This window comes from Myotis yumanensis, unplaced genomic scaffold (assembly GCF_028538775.1).
Source record: "Myotis yumanensis isolate MYYU_CA2020_CCGP unplaced genomic scaffold, mMyoYum1.0.hap1 SCAF_1, whole genome shotgun sequence".
In the NCBI taxonomy this organism is placed as follows: Eukaryota; Metazoa; Chordata; class Mammalia; order Chiroptera; family Vespertilionidae; genus Myotis; species Myotis yumanensis.
Window position 1 is genome coordinate 125,104,515 of NW_027223752.1, and position 22,771 is coordinate 125,127,285.

Below are 22,771 nucleotides of genomic sequence, written 5' to 3' on the forward strand. Positions count from 1 at the left end.
TTCCCTCCCCCCCAAGCCCAACTGGTTTCATTTCCTTACTTGCCTTCATTTGCTTATATTTTGGATTCTGTGTACTCGGTGTGCTCAAGACTTAGTGGATACAGAATTTAGAAGAGAGGATTATTAAAGTCACTTTAAAAAAAGCTATTACAACCGTGTCAAGCCACGCTTAAGGGAGAAATGCGATATATGACTCGAATGCTGAGGAATTTTCATGGAGACTTAGATGAACTCTTGTCCCAAATGCGGGGGCTGAGGTGGGGCACATTCCTGGAGAGAAGACACAGAATGGGAGCTGGAAGGGGTTTGGAGCTGAAAACCCTTGCTACTCCTCTGGCCCTTCTCCTCGCGCAAGACTGACATTAGGAGCCGGGCAGGACGCTGGCAGCCGCCGCCGCGCAGCCGGCGGGAGGCGAGGATCCACATCGCGGTGGTGGTCCGAGCACGGCTTCCCTAGGCTCCACTGCAACTGCATCGCAACCCAGTCCTCGAGATTCAAGGTTTTAGGATTCGAGATAAAGTTTAAAAAAGTCACACTTCCTGGGGGAATAGCTCAAACCAAATTGCAAGTATAACTGCATTGAGTCCATTATTTTTTCTCGGTCTCAAATATCTGACGGCCTGAGAAAACTAAAAGCGCTGGGCTTTAGTTTTAAGGGGGCGGGATGGAGGGGGGCAATAGGAGGCGAAAGGGGGTCATCTGTAATACTTTCAACAATAAAAATAAAATTTAAACAATTATCTCAAACATATTCAGCAGGCTGTGCCCTCAAACACGGAAGAAGCGGAAAACTCCCGACCACAAGCGAGCACACCGGGAGGCGGGTGGTAGCCGGGAAGGACCAAACTTAAAACCGTCAGCAGCGTCCAAGCGCGCAGGCGACGTCCGACGTAGACCCGTATGACGTAGTTGCCTGCCGCAGAGCATAATGGGAGGAGGGGCGGAGCGTCGGAAGGCGCGCGCTGTGTGAAGACCAAACGGACTCCTCGACTTATAGAGTGGGGCGCGATCAGTATCCGTGGCAACTTGGGGTTACCTACATTTTATGGAAATAGCATTGCTCCCGTGGCGCGGGGGTCGCCCCCAGCTTCCGTGAGTCCGCGTGAAGCGCATGGTGACGCCATTCCTGAGCGCTCCAATGCCGTCCTGGCGGGGGGGCGGGCTCTTCAAATTTGAACTCGCCTACTGTTGTGGGCGGTAGGGAACCCCGGTTGCGGACTGGGGCCGACGCGGGCCGGAGGCGCGACTCCGGGGGCCCCCGGCACCCATCACACGAAGTCCAGCGGGGACTGCCGCCGGCTGGCCCTGGCTGGCCCGTCACTCCAGGTATGGCCTCCCCTCCCCTGCCCCTCGCCTCCGGCGCTCGGTCCCAGCCCTTCAGCATTCTAGGCTCCCCGGGCTTTTGAACATTTCTGGCTTTGGCAGTGATTTCGCAACTCCTCATTCATTCGGTGTGTGCATTTGTTGCGTGTCTAATGTAGTTATCAAGAAAGTAGGCCGCTTTCAGGTTCCTTTCGATGATGAGCACTGCAGACCTTTGTTCTAAAATCACTTCTAGGAAAAAACCTTTACTTTAGAATGATTACCGGGTAGGAAGGTTGTGTGCATCACTGCCCGATTTTTCACCATGGAACCCAAGATCCACAGGGCTATCGAGACAATTGATCCATCCAGCTTGTTTCCTTCTGATTAAATAATATATTGGTTGCAAACATTTTCAGATGTTAAAATTATTTAGAAAATGGAAGGCCCCTTTATCCTTTTCAAAGATAAACACTATTTACAGTTTGGTACACTTCCAGACTTTTTCCCTGTGCTTATGCTTGTGTGTGTGTGTGGGGGGGGGGGGGGGGGGGGCTGTTACAGAAAGCAATTGTATGATCTGTTCTGCCTCCTTTTTTAAATTTAATATATCCTGGCTACTTTCTGTGTTATTACATATATATGTTGTCAACCTAAGAATTTTTGCGAGTTTATTTGAACCAAACTGACTACAATTGCTGGAAAGCAAAATCTCAATGGATTGAGAAAAATGCTCTGGAAAATGGCAGTTCTATACCCTGCTTTATACATTACAATCAGAAGAAGACAAGTGGGTTACAGGAAATCCATTGGTGATAGATGAGGGAGGCGGGAGAAAGCAAAGCAGGGAAACCTCTGGGATTGGATAAAAAGTAAAATGATAGACACATACCTCTTTTACGTAGGTGAGTGCACGATAGTTAAAAATCTACCAGTGACAATAACAGGATTTGTGATCTCCCTTCTGGTGCATTGGTTGTGCTCTGAGGGGCCTGGGAAAGGGAAGTTACCCTGACATCCCAAAGGTATGTTGTCGTATATGCAAGAAGACAATACACCTGCTCAATTTACTTTTGTCAGGAAAGATTTTAGCCTAGGACAGCGGTTCTCAACCTGTGGGTCACGACCCCTTTGGGGGTCGAACGACCCTTTCACAGGGGTCGCCTAAGACCATTGGAAAACACATATCTAATTACATATTGTTTTTGTGATTAATCACTATGCTTTAATTATGTTCAATTTGTAACAACGAAATTGGGGGTCACCACAACATGAGGAACTGTATTCGCGGCATTAGGAAGGTTGAGAACCACTGGCCTAGGACATGACTACCTGCCATGAACTGCTTTTAGTTTAAAAGTTTTAATTTCAGACCGTCCTTTGTGGTTACTCTAGGTCTCTGAGTTTGTAAAGGCCATTACACCGGCCTCCCTGAGCTTGTCAGGTTTAGTATGTGGCCCCTTTTTATCCATAAGATTTTTATCGAATACATAGAATTAAGTTGTATAGATAGATGTAGCAGAATTTAGTCCCATATTAGACATTTAAATTGTTTCTAATTTCCTTCATACTTGAGTAAATGTCCTTATATAGTGCCTGTTTAAAACTTGGGCTTTGAAATTAGATAGTCTTGGGTCCAGTTTTTAATCATTGTCAGTGGGACTTCGGTCAGGTTATTTAACCACCCTATGCCTTAGTTTCCTCATCTTCAAATTGGGAATAATAACTGTACTTTTCTTAAGAATTACTGTAAAGTTATGTAGTGTCTGGCATATATGCAGTAAATGTTGGCAATTATTACCACATACATGTATATATATATATTTGCATTATTTAAAAAAAATTTATTGTTGAGAGTATTACAGATATCCCCTCCTTTTCCCCCCAGCCCCTCACCACCTGGTTCCTGCCTACCCCATGCCTTCACCACCATATTGTCTGTGTTCCTGGGCAATACATATATGCATATAAGTTCTTTGGTTAATCTCTTTCCATCACCCCTTATATTTGTATTCTTTTTTTTTTTTTTCAAATATATTTTATAGATTTTTTTACAGAGAGGAAGGGAGAGGGATAGACAGTTAGAAACATCGATGGAAGAGAAACATCGATCAGCTAGCTGCCTCCCGCACACTCCCCACTGGGGATGTGCCCCCAACCAAGGCACATGCCCCTGACTGGAATCGAACCCGGGACCCTTGAGTCCACAGGCCGATGCTCTATCCACTGAGCCAAACCAGTCAGGCTATATTTGTATTCTTATGTAGATGTTTCTATAAGAAAACAAAATTATCTTTTTTTGTTTGTTTTTTGTTTTTTAGAGAGAGGGACAGAGAGAAACATCAATTTGTTGTTCCACTTATTTACGCATTCATTGGTTGGTTCTTGCATGTGCCCTAACTTGAGGTCGAACCCGCAACCTTGGCTTGGGGCGAGGGGGCGTGCACGGGTGGGGTGGGGGAGGGCAGGGGAGATGTGCTCTAATCAACTGAGCTACCCTACCAGGGCAGTAGAGGAATTTCTTGATCAAGGGCATGCACACCTATGTTTTGAAATTAATCTTTATCAATCTGGTAAATTAAGAAGTCTTCCTCTTTAGATTTGCAACTCTTCATTTATTAGTAAAATGGAGTGTCATTTCACTCATTTGTCTTTGTAGTCATTCTGTTAATTGCCTTTAATGTCCTTTGTCCATTTTCTATATTGATCATTTTTAAAAATTGATTCATTTGGTCTCTTTGAATGTTATATATTTTAGTCCTTTGTATGTCAGGTACTGATTTGGGGGGGGGGGCACGATTCAAATTTACCAAATTTGCCAGTTAATTTAAAGTCCTCTCATTTTTCCCAACTCTACCTACCAGTTTGATTAGTGAGCTTTGGGATTTTTGACCCATTCCATTTTAATAAATAGTAGTAGTACTGCTACACTACAGTAAATTCCTATAAATTTCATGTCTTTTTGGGAAGAAGAGTAACAGTTACATTTAGCATCATGTTCATGATAACAACAGTTGTTTAATCTTCTATAGTTACATTTACTGTAAAAACTCATAGCTAGCCTGTTCATGTAATGGTTTTCCCATGCCCGAGTCTTTACTTTGAATAGATCACAATTTTTCCCTAGTACATCGGCATTTGTCAGTTTTCAGAATCGATTTTCCAAATAGCTTTAAACAGTTAATGAAAGTGTTAGACACACCTCTCACATCAGAGATGTTATTCAGTCCCCTGAGTCAGTGGGAGAGAGGGCTGTCTCCCAATTCCATTCTTGCCTTCTCATATAAATGAATTTATACGAATGAGACCCTGACTGCCTTATGATGAAGCCAATTTTATTAAAACAAAATATGCGCCGAAACCGGTTTGGCTCAGTGGATAGAGCATCAGCCTGTGGACTGAAGGGTCCCAGGTTCAATTCCGGTCAAGGGCATGTACCTTGGTTGCGGACACATCCCCAGTAGGAGGTGTACAGGAGGCAGCTGATCAATGTTTCTTTCTCATCGATGTTTCTAACTCTCTGTCCCTCTCCCCTCCTCTCTGTAAAAAATCAATAAAATATATTTTAAAAAACAAACAAACAAACAAAACAAAATATGCACCTTCATTAAAGAAGCAAGGAAAGCAAATCTGTACATCTGGCTTATGAAGCGCATAAGGGCTCTCAGCTAATCTGAATAGTGAGTTGGGTGGAGGCCTGAGGTGTTATACAGTAGCTCCTTGGGCTACGTCGGAGATCCGTTCCTATGGCGCAACGTAAAGCGATTTTCGCCATAAGTCCGAACCCACCTACATATGTCACTCACATGGAGCACATACACAGCAGTAATGAAGTGAAACAATAAAAAAATTTAAAAGAAAGATAATGATTCCTGACCTTTACTTGTGGTAAGTAAATGTTAAAAAACATAAAGCAAATATGTACATACATCAAAATGACTGAACTTTTTTTTCTTTAATAAATAAATGGGAGACGGCGACATAACCACAAAACGATGTACGTCGAGTCCGACGTAATCTGAGGACTGTCTGTATATACTCTCCTGCCTATAAGTTCAAAGTTCCTCTGCTGAATATTTTGTTACCAGATTAGTTCTCAAGGTCCCTTTTTACTTTGTTGTTACTTTTCCAGAACTCATGAGAAGTACCGGGCAATTTTATCTTGCCAAGCCTTGAAGTCTGGCTTCTCTGCTTAGGGAGTAAAATTATCCTTTTTTCCCTTTCCTTAGGTCCAGAGCCAGGCCAAGAGACATTGTGAAAGTTTAAGAAATTTTATTGCATTCTCTCAGCAACACAGCTGGCTGAGACCAGTGTGTTGGTTGTCAGCTCCAAAGGGACGTATAGGTTCTCTTATATAGGGTAGAAGTGTGAAATATAGGGTCGGGGTATGGGTGCATGAGTCGGTCAAGCAGAGAGGAGGGCATGAGTTGGTCAAGGGAAGGGGGATTCATCTTATCTTGCTTCTGCAGGCGCCAGCTGTCTGCTCCAAGCTATGGGAAAAGGCTTGTAATATATATTTCAGAAAACATGTCCATACAGGAGAGATTAAGGGTAATTCATCCTAACACCCTTCTCTCTTCCTTTCTTCATTCTCTCAGTGAGGCTTTTGTCCTTGGCTGGGGAAGATAATCGCTTGTTATTTGCAAGCTGGCTGCAAATTGCCCACACTGTTTGGCCTTGTTTTAACTTTTTATCTCAGTGTCCATATTCCTCCTGCCTTGGAATCCTCCAACAAAAGCACAAGCTTATCATTTTAGAATTCACCTTCTCTTCCCCAGTCCAAGAAGAAGCTAACCATTTCTTATTTGTGACCTCTGTTGGGTCAAGTATGCTTGGCCTCTAGGACACTCTGTTCCTTCCTTAATTTGAGGAATGCCAGTTACTGAATCCCCATTATCTAAGGTTTCTTTGTTTCATTAGAGTCTGAGCAACTTTTCTTCATTTTGCTCTTCTTTTAAGTAGGTGGAGAATGGAGGTTCAGGTGTTTCCTGATTGCCTTTACCCAGTGGTGTTTTTTATTCTGTATCTTTTCTGCAAAGCTTCTATAGTCAGAGAAAATCCTGGATGATTTTCCCCTATTGTCCTTTTTTGTTCCACCAATCACACTGAAGCTGAAACCGGACAACCAACAACCAATTGGTCCTGGCTACCTATCACTAATTGAGCCAATACAACAGAGACAGGATTGAATCATAAATGAGCGTTTATTCCAATAATCCCAGCAGTATGGGAGAGTAGCAGGTCAGCCATGAAAATCTGCTCTGCACACCCCCCCCCCCCCAAACCCCCTTCCCCATAAGCCAGTTGCTTATTTGGGGTACCTGGACAAAGATAACATGGGGAAGTGGGCAAAGGAATAAGAATGGGTATGATGGTTACAGATTATAGGCAATGTAGGCAATGTGGCTGGAGGTTTGCAAAGGGCTGGAAGCATCCCGGACTCCATTGTTTGCTTTCTGCAGAAAGGCTGTTAATCTTTGCATGGTAATAGGCAGATTTGGCATGGGGAGGGTGGGCTACATTTCCAGATGACCTCGCAGGTCCTGTGTACAGCTCCCAGCCAGGTTAGATTGTGCTGTCTTTAATTAGAACAAAACAATCACAGTTAACAGAGCATGATTAATATTTCTTACTAACATTTCTAATAGCTGTTAACATAAAAACATTTCAAACCGGAAAAGATTTTTTGTGAGTTTATTTGAGCCAAACTGTCGACAATTGCTGGGAAGCAGAACCTCAACAGATTGAGATAATGCTCCAAACAACTGCGGTTACTTCTGTATTTATACACTAGAGGCCCAATGCATGAAATTCATGCAAGAGTAGGCCTTCTTCTCTCCCCTATCCTCCCGCTGCTGGTACCGGGACCCAGGCTTCCCTTGCAGAGGGAGGCTCCGCCCACCTGCCGCAGCCCGCCAGTCAGTGTCCTGGGCCTCCCTCTCTGTGGGGTGATCATGGGGCGATGGCCTGGCCCCCAACCAATCGCATTGCACCTGCCTTGTCTGGCCTGGCACAAGTGGGTGTCATAGCGTGGTCTCGGATGGTTGTTCCGCTATTCGGCCTTTTGGTTGATTTGCTTATTGCACTTTTATTATATAGGATAAGATTGCAGTCAACGGAAGGAAGGGATGTAGGTGGGTTACATGAAATCCATTAGTGATAGACTAGAGAGGTGGGAGAAAGCAACACGGGGGTTGGGAGGACCCCTGGGATTGGATAAAAAGTAAAATGATAGATACATACTTAGGGTGGGTGCAGGAACAATTAATATAACAATGAAGGAACTTGTGGTATCTGTCCTGGTGCCCAGGCACATTAGGTTGTGCCCCAAGGGTCCAGAAAAAGGGAAATTACAACAAGTTACCCAGACATTTCAAGGGTATGTTATAGATGCAAAAAGACAGGCTCAGTTAAGGTAAAGGTTGACCTTGTCAGTGAATACCAGCCTAGGAAGTAACTACCCACTATAACTGCTTTTAGTTAAAGTTTAATTTCAGACTCTTCTTTGTGGTTATTTTAGGTCTCTGAGTTTGCAAGACCACCATGCAGGCCTCCCCTGAGCTTGTCAGGTTAGCATGTGGCCCCTTTTCGTCCACATAGCTAGTCCCCAGTATTCTATTTCTGCCCCTAATAAAACCACTGTCAACTATTGGCAACTCTTTAGGCTTCTATTGAGTTGCTATTTATCACATAGTGGGAAAGAGGGGTTCATAGAAGAACTGTCTTCCTGAAGGGGAATGAAATTTGAGGATCTTTAAAATCTTGACTACTCACCTCTCCATCCTACTACATTGAGAGGGAAGAAGTTGGGCAAAGTGAAAGAGGAATTATGGGGCTGGTCTTGGAGCCTTTCAGTGTGACCATAATTATCTGCCTTTAGGTGAAAACAGTTATGTATGTCTCTACTACACATTGGGCTTCTTTTCAGTTTTGGTAATTAATTTGTAATTTATACTTCTGTTGAGCAGTTCATTAGGTTCTGAAGAATTTTTGAGAGTTTAAAGTGTATGGCTAGTGAGTGTTGTAACTCCCAGCACAGGATTCCTGTCACTAGCCCATTGCCGCATACATATATATGATAGTACATATTTGCTGAGTTAACATTCTGTGGAAGAATTCAATGGTTTTTGTGTCATAAGGCTAGACTCCCAAAATACTTTTCTTTGTCTGCTCTAGTTATTGAGAAATATTTTCGTCTGTTTTTCTCTTCTAAACTGTTGGATAAAATAGTAGTTTCTATATGAATTTTTAACTTGCATATTTATTTCTCACAGAAGTTAACTATAGCTAAAGATACTTGATGTCTTTGGTCTGGCATGATTAGTATTTCCTTTTTTAAAAAAATATTTTTTATTTATTTTTTATAGAGAGGAAGGGAGAGGGATAGAGAGTTACAAACATCGATGAGAGAGAAACATCCATCAGCTGCCTCCTGCACACCCCCTACTGGGGATGTGCCTGCAAACAAGGTATATGCCCTTGACCGGAATCGAACCTGGGGCCCTTCAGTCCGCAGGCTGACGCTCTATCCACTGAGCCAAACCAGTTAGGGCTGATTAGTATTTTCTGTGATAGGTTTTTTTATGTTTATATGATGTCAAAGACTTATTGGAATAGTTATAAATTCAGCAATAAGAGATGCTTGAAATCTAGACTAATAAGCTCTTTGGGTTGAAATAATTTTTTACTAAGTATTACATAATACAATTATATGGTTTATTGCATAGAATCTTAATTTGTAGGTGTCAAATATAAAATCTGTACATAAGAAACAAGCTAAAACAAGTCTAAGACTATGTATGCTCATGTACGATGCCCTCAAAAAATTTTACATAGCACTAAAAATTTTTAAAGTTAGAATGGATATAATTTACTTTTGACTTGAGGGTTTTTCAACTAAAACCTCATAAGTGAAATGCTCTGCAGCATAACAAAATCAGGACTGGGGATTGTTTAACTAAAAAATTGAATAGATTTTTCAGCTTTCATTAGGATATATGATTGTATCTGCTGCCTTAAAATTTATATCTGGTGGAGAAAATCATGTTCATAAAACTTAATCTTTTATGACCTAATTAGTGGCCCGGTGCACAAAATTCGTGCGGGGGTGGGGGGTGGGGGTGGGGGTGGGGAGGAGCGTGTCCCTCAGCCTGGCTTGCACCCTCTCCAATCCGGGAACCCTTGAGGGATGTCTGACTGTCTAAACCAGCAGTTGGACATCCCTCTTGCAATCCAGGACTGCTGACTCCTAACTGCTCACCTGCCTGCCTGCCTGATCGCCCCTAACCACTCTGCCTGCTGGCCCGATCGCCCCCAACTGCCCCCCCCCCCCCCCCCCAGATGGCCTGCTTGCCAGCCTGATCACCCCTAACCACCTCTGCCTCACCCTGCCACCATGGCTTTGTCCAGAAGGACATCCGGAAGATCTCCCAGAAGGTCTCTCAGTCTAACATATTACCCTTTTATTAGTATAGATATAATGCCATATGCCGAGTCATTGAATGCTTTTTGATGCTAATATTAGTTGGGAACCTATAAGACTATAGGTTCAAGTAAATTTCAAAAACAGATGTTCAAAATTCAATTCTTAGAGCTATTAAGTAGATGTTTTGGTGAATACCCCTTCCCCACCCCAAATCTTCACCTAAGGATATGTTCTGAGAGAGAGAGAGAGAGAGAGAGAGATCCATTGCCTCCCGTAAGCGCCTGGACCAGGGATCAAACCTGAAAACTTTTGGTGTATGGGACAACACTGACTTGTGAGCTACAGGTTATCCAGTGTTATTATGAACCAGTTAAACCTTTTAACTAGTATAATGTTACTATGGAAACCAAACTTAACTTTTTCTGCACCAAAGAATGATAAAGGTTGATTTCACATTGAATTACAGGTTCTTCTGGACCCCTGCTGAAGATCTGTTCTGAAAATTGTGATTAAGTAAATTTTTTGATAGAGGAAATTTGTTGCTTCTGTTTATCAAGATGATTACAACACCTTCAAAACATCCAGGAATTCATTTGTCTTCAGAGACCTCTTCTCAAAGGAGAAATATGCCCATTCATGCTGTCTTTTTTGACAGCATCCCTTCAGGAACACTTACACCTGTAAAAGATTTGCTGAAATATCAGAACTCCTTTTTAAAATTGAATGACCAGAAAAGGAATCAACTCTCAGAAATGACATTTTTTCAAGATAAAAATGTATTTCATTCTACCATGCTAGCAGAGCCTAGCACCTCTAACAGTCTTCTTAATATTGATATCAGTGCTATAAAGCCCAATAAGGATGGATTAAAAAATAAAGCAAACTATGAGTCACCAGGAAAAGTATATCAAAGAATGAAAGAGAAGGTAATGTGTAATAAGCAAGAAAAAGCATCATCAAAAAGTGAAAGTAACAAAATTTTTATGCATAATGGAGCTGAGAAAAGAGTATTGCAGCATACCTACCTCTGTGAAGAAAAGGAAAACAACAAATCATTTAGATCAGAAAACAGCTTATTAAGAGGTTAGTTATATTATGTGTTGGTTAAAAAGCTCTAATGTGTTATTTATTGTGTCTGGCACTGTTTTAGGTACTCAGGTTACAGCCGTGAACAAAATGGACAAAAATCCCTGCCCTTTTGTAGCTAACTCACATTCAGGTGGTGAGGATCAGATACAGTAGGTAATTTTTATGGTACAGTAGAAGTGTTACGGAAAGAAATATGTAGCCGGTTAAGGATGATAGGGAGAGTTAGAGCAGGTTGTGATTTTCAATGGGGTAGTCAGGATATGCTTCTAAGAGAATGTGGCATTTGAGCTGAAAAACTGAAGAAGGTGATAGATACAGGTAGGTATCTTGGAGAATGGGGAAGGATCATCCAGACAGGTAACAGCTGATACAAATGCCCTGAAATTTCTGTTATTTCAGGAGTGTGCCTCACAAATTCAAGGACTAGCCTTGAGATTAATGTATCATGGAGTGAGTGTACAGAGCTGGGGAGGTAGGGATAAATAAGAGGGTCAGGTAACGTAGAGCCTTAATAGGTGAATGTAAGAGTTTCAGCTTTTATTGTGAGCAAAAATAGGGAACCATTGGGAGGTTTTGAGTAGAGGAATAATAAGATCTGACTTACATTTTTAAAGTATCACTCTGGCTGTTAATTTGAAATAGTTATTGCAGTAATCCAGGTGAGAGATGGTTTTGGCTTGATCCAAGTGGTAGCAGTGAAGATAAGAAGTGGTTGGATTCTGGATATATATTAAAAGAAAAGCCAATCACATTAGCCCATACAGGGCGTGTGGAATGTTAGAGAGGTTATAAAGTCTGACTCCAGAGGGTGGTTTTTTTCTGTTGTTTGGCTTTTTTTTATTACCCAAGCAACTGGAAAGATGTGATTTATCTGAAATGTAGCAGATTGAAGGAGAAGTGGATCAGGATCTCAGTCATTTTTGTCATGTGAATTTCTATATGTCTTTTAAAAATTTAGGTGTAGATGTGAATTAGGCTGTTGAAAAAAATTAGTTGGAATTAAAGGGCATAGTCCAGGAGAGAAAAAATATATTTGGGAATTACTAGTACCTAAATGGTCTTTAAAACTATGAGGTGAGATGCAATCATCAAGGAGTAAGTGTAGAAAGAGAAAACATTCAATAATGAGTCCCAAAATTTACAAGTTAGAATAAAGGATAGAAAGTGATAAGGCCACTTAGAAGATAAGGAAGAAGAAAAATTAGGATTGATACTTTGGCAGCCAAGACAACAAAATGCTTTAAAGAAAGTCATTAGCTGTGTCTAATGGTGCAAAATCAGTCGGGTAAAATAAAGGCTGAGTGAGATTTGACCATTGGGTTTAAGAATGTGGAGGTCATTGGAGACCTTGATTAGGATAGTTTTGGTGGAATGATGGAAGCAAAAATATGATACAAGAGTGTTTAAGAGAGAATATAGAGAGAAGTTGACAGTGGTGAATATAGACAACTCTTTTTGAGAGGAGCTAAGAAATATGACAAGATTGGTTTTAAAAGATTTTATTGTTTTTAATGATTGGTGAAATAACATATTTGTATGCTATTGGGAATAATCCAGTAAGGAAGGAAAGACTGAGATTAGAAGTCTGATACCCTCCAGTAGCTGAGAAAAAATAAAATCTAAAAGTGGAGATTTGGCAGCTCTAGCCAGTTTGGCTCAGTGGCTAGAGCAGTGATGGCGAACCTATGACACGCGTGTCAGTGGTGACATGTGAACTCATTTTTTTGGTTGATTTTTCTTTGTTAAATGGCATTTAAATATATAAAATAAATATCAAAAATATAAATCTTTTTTTTACTATAGTTGCAAATATCAAAAAATTTCTAACTGCACCAGAGTTAAGTTAGGGTTTTTCAAAATGCTGACACGCCGAGCTCAAAAGGTTCGCCATCACTGGGCTAGAGCATCGGCCTGTGGACTGAAGGGTCCCAGGTTCAGTTCTGGTCAAGGGTACATTCCTCAGTTGCAGGCTCAATCCCTGGCCCTTGTCAGGATGTGTGCTAGAAGCAACCAATCAGTGTGTCTCATGTCCTTGTTTCTCTCTCTGTCTCTCCCCCTCCCTTCCACTCTCTAAAAAACCAATGAAAAAATATCCTCGGGTGAGGATTAACACACATAATAATAATAATAATAATAGTAATAATAAATAAAAGTGGAGATTTAGGAACATAAAACAGATCATCAATCAAACAGGAAGGTAGGCAGTGTTGTATTACTTTAGAAATAATCTGAAATAGGAAGTAAAGTCAGCAGCTGTGAAGTGAGTATAGGAAACAGGTATTGAAATTTGAGGAGGCATGGAGGTTTGAATAGTGTAGGAGAGTGGAAGAGTGAATGGTCTAGGCTTAAATTTAATTTTCTGGGCAACATTAAGAACCTAGCTGAGATTTGTGGACATGAATTTAAATAAGACCAATCAGTATTGTTGTGAGTATTTCTGTTGCCCTATTAGCTGTATAGGTGCTGGTGGGGAATAGGCAAGGAGTTGGATTTTAATAGGATTGTAATTTTGCTAAATAGGATGAAGTGAGAGGAAGACAAAGTAGTTGGGAGTTGTGTGTGCAAGGTGATAACCACAATTGGCCATGTAATTTAAGTTGGTTAGACAAGGAAAAGAGGACACTGAAAGAGATGAGGAAGTGTGAAGTGGTGTAGGTCATATTGGCATGGTCAGTGGATTTGAGAGAATGATCTGAAAGATAGAAAGTGGTAAAAAATGGGACACTTGAAATTGAGATTATAGTGAGTTCAGTAATTAAAAAAGATATTTTACATCTGTTATCTCATTTAGCCCTTTGAGCAAACAATATGATAGATCAGCCGTGGGCAAACTACGGCCCGTGGGCCGGATCCTGCCCGTTTGAAATGAATAAAACTAAAAAAAAAAAAAAAAAAAAAGACCGTACCCTTTTATGTAATGATGTTTACTTTGAATTTATATTAGTTCACACAAACACTCCATCCATGCTTTTGTTCCGGCACCCCCCGGTCCAGTTTAAGAACCCATTGTGGCTCTCGAGTCAAAAAGTTTGCCCACCCCTGTGATAGATGCTACTTTAATAGACTAGGAAATGGAACTTACAAAGAGGTTTTATCTGCCCTATGTGTCACAGATAGTAAGTGATGGGCTGAGAATTAAATACAGGTATCTATTTGAAAGTCCACAGTCTTAACTACTACACAGATTGTGGGTACATTGTTGTGTTTCAAAGACAGTGATATATTTTGACACAAAAAGAGTTCTCTAGGTGAATTTAGGCTGGAGGTGGGGGAGTACACAAAATAGTCTGTTTCTCATACAGCCTGGGAGAAAAGGGAGAAGCAAATGGAATATGCACATTAAAGCCCATATTATATGTAATTTGGAATTAGAGGAAGAAATGAGTAACTGACTGACTGCTTTGATAGTCTGATGACTCTTTCCCCAGATAAGACACATATATACAAACACAAATTTTGTTATGTAGTTTCAGAGACCCTCTGCATGGATGTTAGTCTCTGAAATAAATGACCCAGCATGTTATATTTGATCAAATTATCTGCTTTTCTTTACTGCATTGCCCTGCCATTTCTGTAGAATAAGTTAAATAGAAATTTATCCTTTTATAGCATGTCATTATAATAAAATCTTTATAGCCCAGCTGGCGTGGCTCAGTGGTTGAGCGTTGACCTATGAACCAGGAGGTCATGGTTCAATTCCCAGTCAGGGCACATGCCAGGTTGTGGGCTCAATCCCCAGTGTGGGGTGTACAGGTGGTTGCCGATCAATGATTCTCTCTCATCATTGATGTTTCTTTTTTATTTTTTTTAGAGAGGGAAAGACAGAAACATCATTGTGAGAGAAACACATCAATTGGTTGCCTCCTGCACATACCCCAACCAGGGCCCAGGCTGGGGAGGAGCCTGCAACCAAGGTGGGTGCCCTTGACCAGAATTGAACCCTGGACCCCTTTGGTCTGCAGGCTGATGCTCTATCCACTGAGTCAAACCAGCTAGGGCTCATCATTGATGTTTCTATCTCTCTCTCTCTCCCCCTCTGCTTTCCTCTCTGAAATAATTAAAAAATTAATAAAATCTTTGTATTATGATTTCTAAGGCCAAAGTTGCACACTTATTAAAGTATATTCACTCCTGATTTTTTTCAAGTATAATATTTGAAATTAAACGTAAAATAATTTAGTTTAATGCTCTAGGTCAACAGTTCTCAACCTGTGGGTCGTGACCCCTTTGGGGGTCAAATGAGCCTTTCACAGGGGTCGCCTAAGACCATTGGAAAACACATATATAATTACATATTGTTTTTGTGATTAATCACTATGCTTTAATTACGTTCAGTTTGTAACAATGAAATTGGGGTCACCACAACATGAGGAACTGTATTAAAGGGTCGTGGCATTGGGAAGGTTGAGAACCACTGCTCTAGGAGGTATAGCAGAATAAAATGTAAGCAATACTCAAAGCTCTTATTGTTTAGTTGATAAGCCTACCAGATTTGTGCATTTGAAGATCTGCTAAAGAGCTGTCAAAGGGGTATAAATTATTACTGAATTTGCTGTTGAGTTTCAACATTTTGATTTTTTAAATATAAGTTACAACTCGTCAACTCTTCTTTCACATTTTAGAAATTTACAGCACCCAGAAGCAGAATTTTCAAAACTGGATGGTACTTCACATATTATATATACCTGATTTTATTCCAGATCTCTAGGCTTCTAAGTTCAGTAGTATACTTTTGTCTAAAGTTTGCAAGATGTAACATGAAATTTTTAAAAATGCTTTCTCAGCCCGCCAGTGTGATTCAGTGGTTAAGCGTAGACCTATGAACCCCGGTCAGGGCATATGGCCAGGTTGTGGGCTCTATCCCCGGGAGGTGGAGTGCACGAGGCAGCTGATAAATGTTTCTCTATCTCCCTTCCTCTCTCAAAATCAATTTAAAAAGCATATATATTTTTAAAAAGCCTTGAAAGGAGGTTTTAAAAAAATTCTCAGCATGATGTAAGTATAGAGAATGGGTTGAAGGCATGAGAAAATAATAAAGGAAAAAACTTATGTAACTAATATATTATAAAAGTCTATGTGCCTATATTTGTCTGGTCATTACTAAACCTAAATCTTTTTTTTTTTTCTTTATTTTTTATTTTTTTTATTTTTTAAATTTTTCGCTAAAAGTATTACAAAGGGTATTACATAAGTGTCCTCCAACCGCCCCCCCCCCCCCCCCCCCCCGCCCCGGCCCTTGACAAACCCCTGCCCTCTCTTACCCCCCAGTGTCTTATGTCCATTAGTTATGCTTATAAGGATGCATACAAGTCCTTCGGTTGATCTCTTACTCTCTAAACCTAAATCTTTATTTAAATATTTTTAAAAGGTATTTTTTTCCTTCTCAGTGACTAACACATCTCAACTTCTTTCTAAAAAAAAAATCTCAACCTCAGTCCAAGAAGTTCCTCTAGAACCATCAAATATCTTACTCCCGGTCAAGCCAAAGATTCAATGTCAACAGGCAAAGAAAGCGCCTCTGCACAATTTAACTTATGGTAAAGTCCTATTGGTTTTGTTTTATTTGAATGTATTGTTAAATGTTCTAGATAATTATTTTCCCCGTGTAGGCAATAAATTTTGACTGTGGATGAAAGATCTATACTAATAAAAGCCTATGTGGTTGTCACGCCCTCACGCTGTGATGCCCTCATGCCATAACAGTCCATCACTAGGAGGCTGCATGCACAGTGGGCGCGTGCGGAGCCTCAGAGGCGGGTCCGGGTGGCACTGCATGGCAAGGCCAGGGATCCTCGTGGCTCCGTGCAGCGAGGCCAGGGGTCATGGCGGCTCCATGAGGTAAGGCCAGGGGTCCCGGCAGCTCCGCCTCCGCACAGCGAGCCCAGGGGTCCCAGCGGCTCCACACTGAGCTGCTGAGGTGAGACCCCCTGTGTGGGGTCCCCCAGCTCCAACTTATCTCTTTGGGCAATCCATCAAGGAGCCCCAGATGGGTGGGCAGGGCCTACCTCTGGGGAGATGGATCGTGGGGCTCCCACACTGTGAGAGGGCACAGGCCAGGCTGGGGAATCCCACCCCACCCCACCCCATGCACGAATTTCATGCACCAGGCTTCTAGTTAAATCATAAAAGGCAGAAGCACTCAGAAAGACTGGGCAGGAGGGTGGAGTATTCTTAACCTGAAGACTTCTTTTTAATATTAAGTTTTAAATTTTCCTGTTTCTCTTTTAATTTCATATGATTCTTCTGAAAATTTTATTGACTTTGTATTTTTTTTTTTTTTGCAGAGCTTCCAATTCTGAACCAAGAACATGCAAGTGTTTCAGCTGCAATAGTCTCCAACAGGGCATTAACTAGAGCTCAGTTGGCAAAACAAATTCTTTCAAAGGAGAATACAGTTGCAACCACTAAGTTCAGAAAGAACACATCTGTTTTAGACAACATTAACTCTACCTATGAAAAATCCCAAAATACTACTGCTGAGACTCTCAATACTAACTGTGTTTCTGTTAAAAATGACAGTAAATTAATGATTTCTGATAATGAGGTCAGAATAAAAGGGACTTCACAACAGGAAATTAAGGGAAGAAATGAGAAAACAGTGCCCAGAGAAACTGATCTTCCAGGTTCCATAAATGACACATGTAAAATTGTGCTTGCAACTCCAGGGTTTAATGTAACAATACCTCAGGGATCAAAGAGACACACTTCAAATCTTCTTCCAAGTATATGCCAAACTACTACAAACGGAGTTAAAAATAATAAGGTAGGAAAACTTTTAAGGCAGATAAGTATTATCCCCATTCTTTAAGAGCTTGAGCTCTTATGCTCTCTCGTTACTACTATTTAATGTAGAGGCAGTGGGTTGAAAGCAAGAAGGCCCAGGTGTTAAGTCTTACCTTGGTTGATTATTAGTTGCATAGCCTTCAACAATTTACTTACTCCCTTTAGGGATGAACACTGACTTTATTCCTATTTTTAATTCCCCCCCCTCCTAATTCTTGAGGTACTATTAACAACAATTAAGAGAAAGGAATTACGTATAGCACCTAAAGATCTGAGAATTTTTTGTGTTGTAAAGTAACAGTGATCAATAAAAGACTTCAGACCATCCAACTATGTTACATTAGGACAGTGATGGCGAACCTTTTGAGCTCGGTGTGTCAGCATTTTGAAAAACCCTAACTTAACTCTGGTGCAGTTAGAAATTTTTTGATATTTGCAACTATAGTAAAAAAAAGATTTATATTTTTGATATTTATTTTATATATTTAAATGCAATTTAACAAAGAAAAATCAACCAAAAAAATGAGTTCGCGTGTCACCTCTGACATGTGTGTCATAGGTTTGCCATCTCAGCATTGGGATATTTGCTGGAGAAACTGGAATGGAACAGTAAGTTCAAGGAGAAAGAGATAAAAGGTTAAGTTTATAGTTGTTAAAGGTTTGTCCATTAATTTTTAAAAGGATGATGGTGGGCATTTTCCAGACAGAAGCCAGGATCTTTATGAAGTTCTCAATTTCTACCCAACAGCTCCTTAAAATATTAAATCATGTCATCCTCTGCTCGAATTTCTCTAGTAATTTCTTATCTCAAGAGAAAACACTAAGCCTTTACCATGGTTTACAGAAATGTACAAAATTCAGTTCCTGGAGATATGCAGCCTCATCATATAGAGCTCAACAAATATTTGCTGAGTGAATATTTTGACATTCTATATAAGCAATATGGTATGGGGTTCTAAAGCCAGAATTCCAGTTTTGTAACCCATCTGTGCCACTAACTAGCTATGTGTGACATGGGCAAGTTATTTATATTACTTAACTAGGCCTTACAGAGTTTCTTTATCTATAAAATGAAGTTACTATCTCCCAGTGTTAGGAGAATAATCTGAGTCAATGCATCTAAAGTGCTTGGGACACTATCTAGTATAGCTTTTATTTTTACTACCATCTGACTTACTTGATGTACGTATCTCAGGTGGTTCCCAGTGTGGAAGTAGAAAGAATTTTATTGCCTCTTCCCCAAATCCTAACTATAATTTTTTAAATGAATATAAATGTAAAGTACAGTAACGAAGAGCACTGTTCCATTTTTAACATCTTTTTCTGACTCAACATAAACTACCACTGGAGAATGTCTTTATATATAAACTTATAATTTTATGTATAAAGTAAATGACTTGTCAAATTAGTCATTTTATGACCTTGGGCTACATATCTCATCAGAATTAGTTCAATGTTAAGTTGTTACATAATAGAAACAATTTCCTACCACTGGTGTTCACAGAAATTTTCCTTATAATAGAATTTTACTTGTCCTAAAATAAGGAATTCTCAGATATTTGCTTTGGAATACAATGCTGTTAAATATAGATTCCTAGCAATTACCTTTATAGTATATAGAAAATTGAATGCAACTTCAAATCAACTTTGCAAAGAAAATTATGTGCTGTGAGTTTTTAGGAGTAAGAGCGATGGTGACATATATGTATATTACACAACTAACCCCTTTTCTCCAAGTTATTGGGTCTTTGGTGGGACTTAATGTTTTAATGACTACCTTAGGATTTTAGGTGATACTCTCCCTCCTCCAGGGATTGAGATACTAGATAATAAGAATATATAAAGTATAATTAATTCTGGATTGGAAACAAACTATGCAATATGATTTAAGCGCAATCTTTCTCGCCATTCATCTTTTCTGTTTTATTGTTTACAAGAATTTTATCTTATTGCTATTTAAAATAGAGTATGATTTTTATATAGATGCGCACTAAGGAATCATTTGGATTACGTATGAGTTTTTTCTTTTAATTTAATGTAAATTGATTTTGTAATGCTTATGCTACAAGTAATGCAGAAAATACATACTTTATTTTATGTTTAATTAGGTAGTCCAGCTACAGGAATGGATGATTAAAATCATCAACAATAATACTGCTATATGTGTAGAAGGAAAATTGATGTAAGTATAACATTTGAATATTCATATATATATGTATATATACTATATTACCATTGATTTCAGAGAGGAAGGGAAAGGGAGAGAGACAGAACATTAATGAGAGAGAATCATCAGTCAGCTGCCTCCTGCACATCCCCCACTGGGAATGGAGCCCATAGCCCAATTGGGAATTGAACCATGACCTCCTGGTTCACAAGTCAATGCTCAACCACTGAGCCACACCAGCTGGACTTGAATATTCTTTTAATAAAATATGACACTATGTATAAGAGCTTAAAAGGAGAAGCGTGAGAAATAAACAAAGACTGTCTAGATTGCAAAGTAAAGGCAAAAATGGTAAAATGACTATATATTGATTGTAACCAGCTTTCTTATTTTTGCCTTATAGGTTATTTTTAAAATAGTGACAGCTCAAATTTTTATACACAGTGCTTGATTTTTTCCCCAGAGGTTTTAATAAGTTGACTGGTATTTGCTGCTTAATTATATTTGGTTAGTTAATATTTACTTATATGCATTTTAATTCAGAGTCTCACATCTAAATTTATATCTGGGATAACCAGGTATAAATTATTGCTTCAGACAAGGAATCAAAATTACTTTAAAGCTTTGTCATACAGCTACATATTAAAATATGGCACTTTCTGGTTCTCCCTAAAGTGAAAGCATCAACAGGTAAGGGCTTTGCTTAATTCTGCTAATCTATTAGCACCATTTCCTATTCTTCAAAATCAATATCTTAGTGATAAAGAAATTTCTTTTGTAAAAAAAAAAAACATGTAATGAAAACAATACAGGATATTAATATTCAAAGGTACTGGCCTGAAAATTTATAAGTTGAGTATATAAACTCTGTCTTGCCCACTCCATTTCTGCCTGCTGTGTGCCCATTTTCTGAATATCCAAGAGACAGTGTAGCTTGCCTTGGTTGGAATTCTATTGCTGCTGCTTATTGACTGTATGACTTGGGCAGTCTCAGTTTTTTCATCTGTACAGTGATAATAATATTACTACTTTTGAGGTTATTTTGAGGATTAAATGAGTTATATTTTTAAAACTTGAGACAGAACTTTAAAGTGCTATTTAAGTGTTAAATAAAATTAATAAAGCAAAAAAAAAAACAGGATGAGAAGTAATATCATATTAAGATATAATATATGAATTTAGTCCCATTTGACCAAATGTATAGAACTTTATTTTCTTACTACACTTAGATTTAGTAAGTTTATTCTTAGTTATCTAGTAAATTGGAGAATTTTAAACATTTATCTAATACATCTTCATATTTCATTCTATTTAAAAATATATATTTTTTTTTATTGATTTTTTTTACAGAGAGGAAGGGAGAGGGATAGAGAGTTAGAAACATCGATGAGAGAGAAACATCGATCAGCTGCCTCCTGCACACCTCCTACTGGGGATGTGCGCGCTACCAAGGTACATGCCCTTGTCTGGAATCGAACCTGGGACCCTTCAGTCCACAGGCCGATGCTCTATCCACTGAGCCAAACCGGTTTCGGCATTCATTCTATTTTATACTAGTGGCCCGGTGCATGGATTTATGCACATTGAAAGGAAATTAATTAGAAGAAATATTTTAATATTGCTATTCACCCTTTTTTTATAATAGAAGTATCAGAGATGAAAGAAAATCAGTAAAATGTATATGAAAATAATATATAAATTGATTAATAAACAGTAACAACATGATATAACAACAAAAACATAAAAAGAACAAAAACATATAAAAACATGAAATAAAACAACATTGATAAAAGCACTGACTGATTAAAATTGATTAAACTGCATGCTCGAGTCAAAGTTTATTTTTAAATTCCCAGTGTGTGTCATATGTACTGGATGGATGGACGGTTGGTCACTTTAGCCTTTTATATGTATAAATTTATCCTTAGCTTCATTTGAGGAAATATAAAGAGTAGATTTATGGGTAAATGATTTGGTATTGCAGTTTGTTTTTTCCCTGGAACTTTTTCATACTTTCCAAAGATGAGGGTAAAAACATTTGGCTGTATAGTGAGGATTGAAAATCCACAAGCGTAGATGGATCCAAACTATATAATCGCATGAAAGCTAACACAGTATAGGCCCCGATAAGAGGGTTAGGAAATCATTCTTTGGAAGCTGAGCATCAGGATGGAATCGCAAACATTGTCAACACCACATATTTAGAGATACTCCCTGCTTCCTTACTAATGATATATTTTATACTAGAGGTATGTTTGATCACAGCACAGCTTCTTTGCACATACTGGTACTCTGAGGATCACATTAAGCATGCAGTTGAGTTCTGCTGCAATGTTTGGCCCTCAAATGTTTTATAATTAGATTATAACATTGTTAATGTAGCTGGAATGCAAATTTATTACTTTCTATTATAATTTGATATACTTATCTATGTCCATTGTGACTGCTGTGAATATTTTGGCCTTAACTAAGCTATTTTTTCCTCCTAGAGACGTCACTAATATCTATTGGCACAGTAACGCAATTGTAGAACGGATTGAACACAACAAACTTAAGACATTATCAGGCAACATTTATATGTTAAAAGGGATGATAGACCGGATTTCCATGAAAGAAGCAGGTAATGACTCATTATTAATTGATAAGTCATTTTAATAAGTGAAGCAATTAACCATATTTCTAATAGTAATATATATTTTTTACTTTTAATTAGGTGTTTTAAAACTGAATCAGTCAAAACTAAAAATTAAAAACAGAATTGACCACATTATGTAAAACTATTTGACAGTTTAAATAAGTCCAGTGATTTTTATTTATTTATTGTTTTAATTAAGGGAAGTGTTCCTTATTTGGGAAGAATTGCTTTGTAAGAATATAATGTAACTCCCTAGGTCCTCTCTTTGTTGAACCTGCCCTACACAGCCCTAGTCTTGTTATAATCTGATTTTCTGCCTGTGACTTGCACACAGCTAATAGGATTGAAGAAACCACATCTGAGCAGTCC

General features: G+C 39.1%; 1 protein-coding gene across 1 annotated transcript in view; it reads left to right on the plus strand.

Moving 5' to 3' along the window:
• The first annotated feature begins 1,051 nt into the window (after positions 1-1,051).
• The window catches only part of MIS18BP1 (MIS18 binding protein 1), a 60,008-nt gene continuing 38,288 nt past the window's right edge, over positions 1,052-22,771 (plus strand). The window contains exons 1-6 of the mRNA XM_070431565.1: positions 1,052-1,327; positions 10,195-10,811; positions 16,253-16,354; positions 17,102-17,580; positions 19,709-19,782; positions 22,257-22,387. Of these exons, the coding sequence (XP_070287666.1) occupies positions 10,286-10,811; positions 16,253-16,354; positions 17,102-17,580; positions 19,709-19,782; positions 22,257-22,387 (1,312 nt within the window). The 5' untranslated portion in view covers positions 1,052-1,327; positions 10,195-10,285. The remainder of the gene's footprint in view (positions 1,328-10,194; positions 10,812-16,252; positions 16,355-17,101; positions 17,581-19,708; positions 19,783-22,256; positions 22,388-22,771) is intronic.